General features: G+C 44.9%; 1 protein-coding gene across 5 annotated transcripts in view; it reads left to right on the top strand.

Moving 5' to 3' along the window:
* Nucleotides 1–10,260: 10,260 nt before the first annotated feature.
* The window catches only part of COP1 (COP1 E3 ubiquitin ligase), a 221,298-nt gene continuing 218,376 nt past the window's right edge, over nt 10,261–13,182 (top strand). For all 5 annotated transcript variants that reach the window (XM_055419200.2, XM_055419203.2, XM_055419202.2 and 2 more), the window contains exon 1: nt 10,261–10,833. In XM_055419200.2, coding sequence (XP_055275175.1) covers nt 10,415–10,833 — 419 coding nt within the window. In that variant the 5' untranslated portion in view covers nt 10,261–10,414. The remainder of the gene's footprint in view (nt 10,834–13,182) is intronic.

The following is a 13,182-nucleotide window of genomic DNA, read 5'->3' on the forward strand; positions in this document are numbered from 1 at the left end:
GGGCTCTGTGTGGGAGGACTCAGTGTGGGGTGAGAAAGGAAAAACCTGCTCTATCTGAGCAGAGCATTCACATTTAGAACATAAGAATTACCATATAAACTCAGGAAAAAGAGGAAACATATTGGCAGATGGAATATTTGTTTTACTTGACATCCTCTTCAAATGTTAAGAATAGGCTCTCAAAATAACTTCTCTTCCAACCTGATGTAAGTCTAATTATAATGATTATATCCAAATGCTCTTCCTCCTTCATTCTAGGTTGTTACAGAAATTCATAATTTAGTGCTACTTTAGCAGTCCCAGAATTCTGTAAGATTCTTACAGAAATCAATGGATGACAGGAATAGGTATTGGAGACAATATGGTAGCATGATTTGTCAGCAATTACATCCTAGTACACTCAGGGTACCAGGCAGAAAGAAATATCATTCATGATCTAGGAAAAGACTTGATGCAAATTACAAAAGACAATGTACTGTTTTAAACGTTTCTTGATTCTAGCTGTACACACTTTCCCAGATCACTTAGGTATGCAACGCCACATGCATGGCTAATCATATTCCAAGGGGCAAATGACTTGCAGTGTTACCTGCTTCCATTTCAGGGTGAAGTAATTTTCGCTGGATCTTTAATATTACCTGGTCTCTCTCTCTTGATGACTTAAATTGTTGTTTTTGTAGAATGCATTATACCTTATTTTGGTTTATGGTCTTTAAGTAGATCTAAATCTACCCATATATTTACAAAACCTGTATACATTCACCACATATAAAACAAGTATATGTTTCTCTACTCAACATCAGCTTTTCCTAATGTTTGGTTTCTTTTCTTTTTTTTTAAATATTTGTTTGTCTGCATTGGATCTTTTACATTTTATTTATTTTTGACTGTGCTGGGTTTTCATTGCTGAGCCTGAGCTTTCTCTAGTTGCAGCGAGTCAGGGCTACTCTCTAGTTGTGGTGTGTGGGTTTCTCACTGTGGTGGCTTCTCCTGATGCAGAGAACAGGCTCTAGAGCATGCTGGTTTCAGTAGGTGCAGCTTGTGGGCCCTAGAGCCTGGGCTCAGTAATTGTGACATATGGGTTTAGTTGCTCCAAGGCATGTGGGATCTTCCGGAACCAGGGGTCAAGTCGGTGTTCCCTGTATTGCAAAGCAAATTCTTAACCACTGAACCACCAGGGAAGTACTTGGGTTTCTTTTCATTAAGCTGACTAACCCTATTCAGTAACTTGCATTCACATTCATACAGCCAACCCTATAATTCTTCATTGTTAACAATGCTTCTATTGGCTTGGGTGGTATTTTAAAGTCAAAGGACTTTGACTAAAATTGCTAGCAGTAGGTTGAAAAGGAAATTAACTCCTCTTAATAGGATGAGTGACTTATGAAGGTATTAATACTATTAGTTTACCTTCTCTAAAAAATTATTAATTTCATATAGAAAGACTAGAAGGGAATAAAAGCTAATGATGCAATTCTAGCAATGAAAACAGCGTGGTAGACATTTTCAGAAAAGAGTTGCACCCTCAAATTATAAGAAATTACAGTGCTCCACAGGCAACTACCTCTGGTTTTAACATATAAATTGAAGCTTTTAATTTTACCAAGTAGATTATGGATTATTTTCTGCTAGATGTATTACACGGAGAAGGCAATGGCAAGCCACTCCAGTACTCTTGCCTAGCAAATCCCATGGGTGGAGGAGCCTGGTAGGCTGCAGTCCCTGGGGTCGCTAAGGGTCAGACACGACTGAGCGACTTCACTTTCACTTTTCACTTTCACACATTGGAGAAGGAAATGGCAACCCACTCCAGTGTTCTTGCCTGGAGAATCCCAGGGACTGGGGAGCCTAGTGGGCTTCCGTCTATGGGGTCACACAGAGTCGGACACAACTGAAGTGACTTAGCAGCAGCAGCAGCAGCAGATGTATTACAATGCTATTGAGTTTCAAAAATTTTTCTACTTTTTCCTGTCCATTCACTCAGACAGAAAATATTTGACTCCTTTTCCTTCTTAATTTAGCTTTTCAGTAGTGTGTTTATTTCACATTCCTTATGTTGTTATAACAGGGCAACCACATTAAAAAGAAAAAAATTAACAGAAAACGGGCATTCACTCACAGGTTTGATTGAGACAGTAGACAGGGCTAAAGGGAAGCAAACCCTCCAGGTGAGTCAGGCAGAAGAGTTTTCAGGGAGGATCTTTTGGGGAGATTGGTTACCAAAGGGCAGCGTTAGTGGAAGATGGAAACAGCTGGCCTTATTTCCCTAAAATGTCATATTTAGCTAAGACACCTTAGAAACATATTTGGGAAGTTCAGTCCTGTTGACAATTCCATTCCATTTTAATTACATGAGATTTTGGGCTTCCCTAGTGAGTCAACCCACTCCAGTGTTCTTGCCTGGAGAATCCCAGGGACAGGGGAGCCTGGTGGGCTGCCGTCTATGGGGTCGCACAGAGTCGGACACGACTGAAGTGACTTAGCAGCAGCAGTGAGTCAACAGTAAAGAGTGCCTGCAATGCAGGACCACAAAAGACACAGGTTAGACCCTTGGATCAGGAAGATCCCCTGGAGGAAGAGCCCCTAGAGGAGAGCATGGCAACCCATTCCAGTCTTCTTGCCTGGAGAATCCAACGGACAGAGGAGCCTTGGAGTGCTATAGTTCATGGGGTCGCAGTCAGACATGACTGACTTAGCATGTGCATGCACATGAGATTTTACTTCAGAAGTGATTTTGTAGAAGACTTTGGATTTCGTTTTCTCACTTCTGTCATCCATTTGTGTCAGGACTAATATTTTCAAACATGATAAAATTATTTTTAATTACTGGGGATTTATTTTTATTTCATGTTTACTTTTATTTTTCATTACTGTTCTCTTTTCCTATTAGCTACTTCAGCCAGACATCTTGGAATGTGAAGTCAAGTGGGCCTTAGAAAGCATCACTACGAACAAAGCAGGTAGAGGTGATGGAATTCCAGTTGAGCTATTTCAAATCTTGAAAGATGATGCTGTGAAAGTGCTGCACTCAATATGCCAACAAATTTGGAAAATCAGCAGTGGCCACAGGACTGGAAAAGGTCAGTCTTCATTCCAATCCCAAAGAAAGGCAATGCCAAAGAATGCTCAAACTACTGCACAAATGCACTCATCTCACACGCTAGTAAATTCATGCTCAAAATTCTCCAAGCCAGGCTTCAGCAATATGTGAACCGTGAACTCCCAGATGTTCAAGCAGGTTTTAGAAAAGGCAGAGGCACCAGAGATCAAATTGCCAACATCCGCTGGATCATGGAGAAAGCAAGAGAGTTCCAGAAAAATATCTATTTCTGCTTCATTGACTATGCCAAAGCCTTTGACTGTGTGGATCACAATAAACTGTGGAACATTCTGAAAGAGATGGGAATACCAGACCACCTGACCTGCCTCTTGAGAAACCTGTATGCAGGTCAGGAAGCAACAGTCAGAACTGGACATGGAACAACAGACTGGTTCCAAATAGGAAGAGGAGTACGTCAAGGCTGTACATTGTCACCTTGCTTATTTAACTTATATGCAGAGTACATCATGAGGAACACTGGGCTGGAAGAAGCACAAGCTGGAATCAAGATTGCTGGGAGAAATATCAATAATATCAATAGATATGCAGATGACACTACCCTTATGGCAGAAAGTGAAGAGGAACTCAAAAGCCTCTTGATGAAAGTGAAAGAGGAGAGTGAAAAGGTTGGCTTGAAGCTCAACATTCAGAAAACAAAGATCATGGCATCTGGTCCCATCACTTCATGGGAAATAGATGGCAAAACAGTGGAAACAGTGTCAGACTTTATTTTTATGGGCTCCAAAATCACTGCAGATGCTGATTTCAGCCTCGAAATTAAAAGGCGCTTACTCCTTGGAAGGGAAGTTATGACCAACCTAGATAGTATATTAAAAAACAGAGACATTACTTTGCCAACAAATGTCCGTCTGGTCAAGGCTATGGTTTTTCCCGTGGTCATGTATGGAAGTGAGAGTTGGACTGTGAAGAAAGCTGATCGCCGAAGAATTGATGCTTTTGAACTGTGGTGTTGGAGAAGACTTTTGAGAGTCCCCTGGACTGCAAGGAGATCCAACCAGTCCATTCTAAAGGAGATCAATCCTGGGTGTTCATTGGAAGGACTGATGCTAAAGCTGAAACTGCAATACTTTGGCCACCTCATGCGACGAGTTGACTCACTGGAAAAGACTCTGATGCTGGGAGGGATTGGGGGCAGGAGGAGACGGGGACGACAGAGAATGAGATGGCTGGATGGCATGACCGACTCTGTGGACATGAGTTTGAGTGAACTCCGGGAGTTGGTGATGGACAGGGAGGCCTGGCGTGCTGTGATTCATGGGCTCGCGGAGAGTCGGACATGACTGAGCGACTGAACTGAACTGAACTGAATTGGCTGACATCCTGTGTGTGTGATTGCCATTCTTCCTCTTTTCTCTTCTGCTTTCCCAGAAGATCTTGCCACCAGAATTTAGAAAGGACTGTGTACTTTCAGAATAGTCTTTATACATTTATCTGGAATTAAAGGGAAATTCTACTGCATCACATCGCCTCAGCTTCCTTTTGTGAGTTCAGATTATACTGAAGATAGGTTTCAAAGAGATAATACTAACAGCTGATTCCCCACCCCACCCAGGAGATTTTTCAGCCAGGGTCATATCACTTTCTGTTTTCTGAATAAGATACCTGAAAGGAAGAGACTGTTTTACATATTTCTCCTGAATTGCCTATAATATTAATCACAGTAGTTCTTAACGGGTTACCTGCATCAAGTTCAGTTGGGTGAGGATAAGAATGCATATTCATAGGTCCTAGCCCAGAACCATACGTTCAGAATCTCTGGAGAGAGAGCTCAGGAAATCAGCAGTTTTATTTTCGTTATGTGCTGAATCTTCTCCTGTGTCTTGCCTGAATTTTCAGTCACTGGCTAGATATGCTTACTTGAATGTATTTTCATCTTATGAACACTTAACATATCCACAATCAAATCATTCACTGTCTATTTAATTCTGGTATAGAATGAACTATACCTGAAGTCATCATTAGAGTCCTTCATCCTTGTGTCTCCTAAGTTTTACTTGATCATCTAATTAGCCTTTGTGCCATGCACCAGGAAAGACAGTGATGACCTTAAGAAAGACATGGGTCATGTCCTCAAGGATCTTGAAGATTCTATTCTTTGGTTGTGCCGAGTCTTTGTTGCTGCAAGTGCGCATTCTCCAGTTGCCGTGATGGGGGCTTCTCACTGTGGGGGCTTCTCTTGCTGTGGAGCATGGGCTCTAGGTGAGCCAGCTTCGGTAGTTGTGGCTCAAGAGCTCTGGCTCCACAGTTGTGGTACACGGGCTTAGCTGCTCTGCAGCATGGGGAATCTTCCCAGATCAGGGATCACACCCGTGCCCCTTGTGTTACAAGGCAGATTCTGATCCACTGTGCCACCAGAGAAGTCCAATGAAGATTCTTTTACAGAGAGTAACTTAATCCTGTAGATTCTTGTATGTGTGTGTGGGTTTCAGAATACCCGTTTACTTTCCTTATCAGTATACTAACCTAGAGGGCTACCCTGGTGGCTACGTGATAAAGAATCTGCCTGCCAATGCAGGAGACGCAGGTTTGATCCCTCATTCAGGAAGATCCCCTGGACTAGGAAACAGCAACCCACTCCAGTATTCTTGCCTGGAGAATCCCATGGACAGAGTAGCCTGGTGCCTGGTCCACAGGGTCACAAAGAGTCAGATACGACTGAGCGGGCACACACACACACACCTAGAATCTCATCACTTAAGCTTGGACTGCTCTAATGTTTTTCCAATTAGTCTCTTTGCTCCTAATCTCCCACCTCTCCTCAAAGATTAATCTGCTGAAAATGTAACGTTCAAAACATTTCAAACATATTTTTACCCCTACTTAATCTCATTAATTTCAACTGCTTGTAACCTATTTTTCAAAGTAGAATCAAGGCTCTTTCCAATTTGGCCCCCAAATGAATTTTTGTCAAATGAACTCTACCAAATGGATACTTGAACTTGATGTAAGCATTTTTACTTATTTATTTTCTGGGCTCATGACTTTAATTATTCTTTAACTGACTAAGCCATACTGTTCTCTTCTGGCCTAACAACTCCCTACCCCTGCCCCCCACCTCCGCCCCCACCACCATCAGCATGGCTGGCCCTAAGCACTTGCTCCTGCTTCAGTTCCTATGTTGATTCTCTGCTTTACTGATTAAGCATTTAGCATGTACGTTAGTAGTCATGTATGGATGTGAGAGTTGGACTATAAAGAAAGCTGAGCATTGAAGAATTGATGCTTTTGAACTGTGGTGTTGGAGAAGGCTCTTGAGAGTGCCTTGGCCTGCAAGGAGATCCAACCAGTCCATCCTAAAGGAAATCGGTCCTGAATTTTCATTGGAAGGACTGATGCTGAAGCTCCAACACCTTGGCCACCTGATGCGAAGAACTGACTCATTGGAAAAGACCCTTGTGCTGGGAAAGATTGAAGGCAGGAAGAGAAGGGGACGACAGAGGATGAGATGGTTGGATGGCATCACCAACTCAATGGACATGAGTTTGAGTAAGCTTCGGGAGTTGGTGATGGATAGGGAGGCCTGGCGTGCTGCAGTCCATGGGGTCGCAAAGACCTGGACATGACTGTGTGACTGAACCGAACTGAATGTACACCTTGGTAACATTACTTATCTTTACTTATTTTTCTCACTCTTCAATTATTCCATGAACATATATTTATCTCTTCCTTGCCTAGTCCAGGGCTATGTGTAATAAATGTTCAATAAATATTAATCAGATTCCTTGGCTAATAAACACATGAAAAGATGCTCTACATCACTCATTATTAGAGAACTGCAACTCAAAACTACAATGAGATATCACTTCACATGAGTCAGAATGCTGCTGCTAAGTCACTTCAGTTGTGTCCGACTCTGTGTGACCCCATAGACGGAAGCCCACCAGGCTCTCCTGTCCCTGGGATTCTCCAGGCAAGAACACTGGAGTGGGTTGCCATTTCCTTCTCCAATGTGTGAAAGTGAAAAGTGAAAGTGAAGTTGCTCAGTCGTGTCCGACCCTTAGCGACTCCACAGACTGCATTCTACCAGGCTCCTCCATCCATGGGATTTTCTAGGCAAAATTACTGGAGTGGCTTGCCATTGCCTTCTCCGAATGGCCATCATCAAAAAAAATCTACAAATAATAAATGCTAGAGAGGATGTGGAGAAAAGCAAATCCTCTTGCACTGTTGGTGGGAATGTAAATTGATACAGCCACTATAGAAGACAGTATGGCGATTCCTTAAAAAAACTAGGAATAAAACTACCATATGACCCAAAAAGCCCACTACTGGGCATATACCCTGAGAAAACCATAATTCAAAAACACACATGTACTTCAATGTTCATTGCAGCACTATTCACTTTAGCTAGGAAATGGAAGTATCCTAGATGTCCCTTGCTAACTGAATGGATAAAGCTGTGGTACATATATACAATGGAATATTACTTAGCCATAAAAAGCAATACATTTGAGTCAGTGCTAACGAGGTGGATGAACCTAGAGCCTATTATACAGAATGAAGTAAGTCAGAAAAACAAATGTCATATATTAACACATATATATGGAATCTAGAAAGGTGGTACTGATGATCCTATTTATAGGGCAGCATTGATTGCAATGGACATGAACTTGGGCAAACTCTGGCAGATGGTGAGGGGCAGGGAGGCACAGCATGCTGCAGTCCATCGAATCAAAGAGTCAGACGCAACTGGGAGACTGAACAACAATGGAGATGCAGACATAGAGAACAGACTTATGGACGGGATGGTAGAGTGGGAAGGAGAGGGTGGGATGAGTGGAGAGTAGCATGGAAACACACACACTGCCGTGTGTAAAATAGATAGCCAGTGGGAATTTGCTGTATGACTCGGAACTCAAACTGGGGCTCTGTGACAACCTAGAGAGGTGGGATGGTGAGGGGGGTGGGAGGGAGGTTTGAGAGGGAGGGGACATACCTATACCTATGGTTGATTCATGCTGATGTGTGGCAGAAACCAACATAATATTGTCAAGCAATTTAAAAAAAGGGGGGAAATATTCATCGCATTATTTACATCCATTTACTTCTAAAGGAGATCAATCCTGGGTGTTCATTGGAAGGACTGATGCTAAAGCTGAAACTGCAGTGCTTTGGCCACCTCAGGCGACAAGTTGACTCACTGGAAAAGACTCTGATGCTGGGAAAGGTTGGGGGCGGGAGGAGAAGGGGACGACAGAGAATGAGATGGCTGGATGGCATCACCGACTCGATGGACATGAGTTTGAGTGAACTCCGGGAGTTGGTGATGGACAGGGAGGCCTGGCATGCTGTGATTCATGGGGTCGCGGACAGTCGGACACGACTGAGCGACTGAACTGAAATGAACTGAACTGACTTATGGATTCCTTCATAAAAATGTATTTGAATGCCCACTTATGACTCATATGGTCCTTTCTTTCATGGAGCTTAAATTTTAGTTGGAAAGACAGACTTTAAGCAAATAATTAAAATACAAATGAGATCAATTGCTTTGTTTGCCCAGAAATACTTAATAAGCACTGATCATAGGCCAGGTATTGGGTTACATGAATTGGCTGGGAATATAAAGCTGAAGCTGATAGGTTAATGGAGGAGAATTATAAAGTATAAAATACAATGTTGTAAGTGCAAACCAAATATTCTAGGGACACAAATGAGGGTGCAACTCTTTCTGCTGAGAAGTCAGTAAGGCTTGATATTTTAATTGGGTCTGGAAAATAAATGTAAACAAAGGGTTGTATAACAGAATAATCAGGAAAAGAAGAGGGTTGTTAGAAATCTGATATGCCCATCCCTGTATCATTATTCTGAGCAGAAACCTGAGCTGGGAATATGAAGGTGAGCAGCTAAGGCAGACTTCAGTTGGATGGCGGCCTTAAGATGGATAGGTGGTTCACGGCCAGGTGAATGGCTAGGTATTGCTGCTGGGACTGCATCGAGGCCCTCGCCTGGCCCTGTCCCCTCAGCATGGACAGATATTCCTAGGGAAAGGCCCTCTAACTGCCCCTAAGAGAATTAACTGAGATCCTTCCCTCTAAGAATCATAGTAAGAGTGTTGGAAAGTATACTGACAATCAGAATTAGTTGTTTCTAATTTACATCACCCAGAATCTGGGGGGGAGGGGTGTGTGTGTGTCTCAAAATGGCAAATGAAAATCTGTAAACAAATTTCAGTATTTCAAAAAGCCTACCAGAAACTGCAACTTCTGGTAGCATTAACTGCCAGATTTTCCTTGTTTTGTGCTAAAAATCGTATCAGACACACATCAGACGGAGGTTTTAACTGAGCTATGTTCCAATTAAATATAACTTGTTTTCTCATTATTATGATGCTTAACTTGGTAAATAACTTTTCAAACGAGTGAGATCACGGTCGAGCACGTACAACTGGAAACACCTGCTACCATGCTTGCACTGTACAAAGCACTGTTCATTGACTTCAGTACTGTGGAATGGCTAAAAGCAGCAGCGCCGGGAGTCCTGTCAGTCCAGAACTCTTCTCAGCGGCTCGGGGCTTCCAGGTTCTTTTCCTGTGTCCGAGCCTTCAATACCCGAATCGAAGTCGTATCCTCTCCACCGGGTCAAACTGCCTGCCTCGCAAACCACAAGCCGCCGCTCCCAGTTCGCGTTCAGGAATGCTGCTCACCCGCACGCATGCGCCGTGCGGCAGCCCCCGCGCCGGCGCCGCTCCGCTCCGCCGGGAGTCGGGAGCCTGGGTAAAGCCGGAGGGTCTGCGCCCCGGGCGCGCGTGCGCACTTGCTTTCGGAGCACTTTTCTTCCCCCGTCCCCCTACCCCCAGCCCCCCCGCCACCCCAACCCTCCATTTCTCTCTCCGCTGCCCTTTCGTTTCCTCAGACGGCCCTACCCTCGGGCTCTTTCCGAAGGGAAACCGGCGCTCCGCCAGGGCGGCGGCCGTTGCTAGGCCGCCGCCGCCGCCGCCCGCGCCGCGTCTGAAGTGGCCTCCCCGCCGCTCCCGCCCCTTCCGCCGCTCGCGCGCGCGCACGGCCGGCCCACGGCGCGCTCGGGTTGGCTGCGGCGGCGGTCGCGGCGGCGGCGGTCCCGAGAGCGGCGGTGGTTCCTGCTCGGCTTTAGGAGTTCCCTCCGCCCCTCCCGTCGGACGCTGCTGTGTGGCTTTGCCTTCACGAAAATCAACTTTATTGTTCCTCAGCCCCGCCTCCCGACGCGGCGCGCGTCCTCAGGATGCACTGAAGGCGGAGGGGCGGCGGCGGCGGCGGCGGCGGCGGGTCGCGGTCCCTCTCCTCCGAGCTCCCAGCCGGAGGGGAGGGAGTCACGATGTCTGGGAGCCGCCAGGCCGGATCGGGCTCCGCCGGCACCAGCCCGGGCTCCTCGGCGGCCTCCTCGGTGACTTCCGCCTCCTCGTCCTTATCCTCTTCCCCGTCGCCCCCTTCCGTGGCGGCTTCGGCGGCGGCGCTGGGGTCCGGCGGGGCGGCCCAGGCCGCGGGCTCCGGCGGTCTCGGGGGCCCGGCGCGGCCTGTGCTGGTGGCGGCCGCGGTGTCCGGCAGCGGCGGCGGGAGCGGCGGCGGGGCGGTGTCCACGGGCCTGTCCCGGGTCAGCTGCGCGGCCAGGCCCAGCGCCGGCGTAGGAGGGAGCAGCTCCAGCCTGAGCAGCGGCAGCAGGAAGCGACCTCTGCTCGCCCCACTGTGCAACGGGCTCATCAACTCCTACGAGGACAAAAGCAACGACTTCGTCTGGTGGGTTGGACGAGCAGCCGCCAGCACCCCCCCGCCCCCATCTCTGCATTAGGAGTTTCTGCTGTTGGGGCTGCTGGGGTCCGGGGTGAGGGCGGTCTGTGGGGCGCTGTAGCGGTGTCTGCAGAGGGATTCGAACGTTTTCAGGGGTTGGTGGAGTGGGATGGGGAAATGTTGGCATCCCGACGCAGGGTGAGGGTAGTAGAGAGGGCAGGGTTGGGAGGAGACGTGAAGGGAGTTTAGGCAATAATAAATAAGAGGGAGACATGGAAGGTCAAATAAGTGGCTGTGCATAAAAGGAAAAAGGTGGGCACGGAGGTTGGGCCTTGAATTTTCTGACCGTCTGGTGAATTAGGTACCGTGTCAGTCCGGATTGCTCGTGGAGGTGAATTAAGCTTGTAAAGGGAGAGAATTAAGCTTCCTGGTATGCTGAGGGAGACAGTTGTTGGCCACAGTTTGTTTATTGAAAGTGTGGTAGATGGTACTCTAAACATGGGCATGGCTGTTTTAAGGAGAAGTAGTATTTGCTGTCAATATCCGTCGTGTGTGTGTTGATGTAAATATCTGTTGTATGTACATGTAAATATCGCCTCCTCCTTCAAAGGCTAGGTCGTTTACTTTTAAATCTGCTGTTGAGGCTTCTGTAAAGAAAGTCTGTTCACAAAAAAATTGCACCTCTCAATAGAATTTCTTGAAAGGGGGGGCCACATTTTAAAATACCATCCGTGGGTCAGATGCAATTGCACTGCACTTGGCACTTGTGTTAACACATCAGAGTTTTTTAGAACTTCTGATTTGAGAAACGCTTGGAGTTAGACGTGTTGTCATCGTGGATAGTATACAGTAGTACTCAGTTATGACATTTGGCATAGGGGGCTTATTCATATTAAGTGAAAGATGGAGTTGACTGTCTTGCTTGAGGGTGTTTTGAGTTTTCACTGGGTTTTGTCCAATTCAGATGGTAAGATTAGGAGAAAGGAATTGCTGTTAGCTGAGTGAGAACTGGTAGGATCTTGTGCTTTTCTTCTGGAGGAAATTGTTGATAGACTTAGTGTATTAGTGATACGAGAAGTTGGCTTGCACTATCATTAGAGGGGAAGTTGATTCACTTCAGGGTTGCAGATGATACGTTGTCATTAAATACAATAGGGCTAGAAGTTGGGAGTATAAGAAAGTTATTGATTAGACTTACAGTTTCTAGTTCTTGCAGTGAAAATGGCTTTATATTTTTGCTTTTGTCATAAATTATTCTGGATTAAGAATTGATTCATTTTTCACTGAAGCTGGACTAGAATTGTAATTTTTTTTTAACAAATAACTTAAGCACCTTATGTTTAGGTCTAAGTGTTTGTGTTTGTACCTGGTACAGAATACCATGCGATAAAAGTAGAAACTAATGAAACAAAGTGAGGATTTTTAGAATTTGCCTTTTTGGCCACCATTTCCATTTCACTTATAAGTAAATTAAAGGAAGCAAACATGCTAGCATCCATGTAGGTGCACTAAAATACAAGGTGAAGGAAGGGAATTAATCATTCATCCAACAGGTATTTATTTGACACTCATTGTCTGCCAGGCACCATATGTACTTATACTTACTTATTATACTTACTGTAAGCCATTTGATAGAGAATTGGAGAGGGATAGGGGAGTATAAGCCGCTGGCACAAATTTTTATTTTTTAGGGGTAAAATTATTAAAATTTTTGTTAGTCTGTCACCTAACTTAAAAGAAATTTTAAATCCAGTCTCTGAATCTTAACCATGTTGCTTAGATTTTTTTGTTTGTTTTCTTTTATATTCCAAGTGAGAGTCTTTAGTTAAAAATTCTGAATATTTCACTTTCTAAGAATGTCATAGTCCTTGGTCTTTTTTGCTGGTGAGGGTGACTTTTCAGAAGAATTCATTAATGGGAATCAATTTTCCTGATTCTCAAGATAGATTTGATTTGGCCAAGTGTTTAGGGTAGGAAGATAAAGGACTAGGCAAAACCCGAGGAATCCTTTTCATTTCTAATAGGCCCTGGGTGGTTGGTCTTGTCTGCTTCAAGGTTAAACTGTGAACCAGTCCAGATTATTCTAAGCTTTTACATCTTAATGAGGCTTCAGTTTGAATAATGATAATAATTCCATTCACATTTTAAAGATGTTTATGCTTCATGTTTCATTTTATCCTAGAGCAACTCTGTTAAGTTGTATGCTGCTAAGTCGCTTTAGTCGTGTCTGACTGTGTGACCCCATAGATGGCAGCCCACCAGGCTTCCCCGTCCCTGGGATTCTCCAGGCAAGAACACTGGAGTGGGTTGCCATTGCCTTCTCCAATGCATCAAAGTGAAAAGTGAAAGTGAAGTCGC

The sequence above is a fragment of the Moschus berezovskii genome, chromosome 17 (assembly GCF_049115385.1).
Source record: "Moschus berezovskii isolate FMDL1 chromosome 17, NW_MosBer_1.0, whole genome shotgun sequence".
In the NCBI taxonomy this organism is placed as follows: domain Eukaryota; kingdom Metazoa; phylum Chordata; class Mammalia; order Artiodactyla; family Moschidae; genus Moschus; species Moschus berezovskii.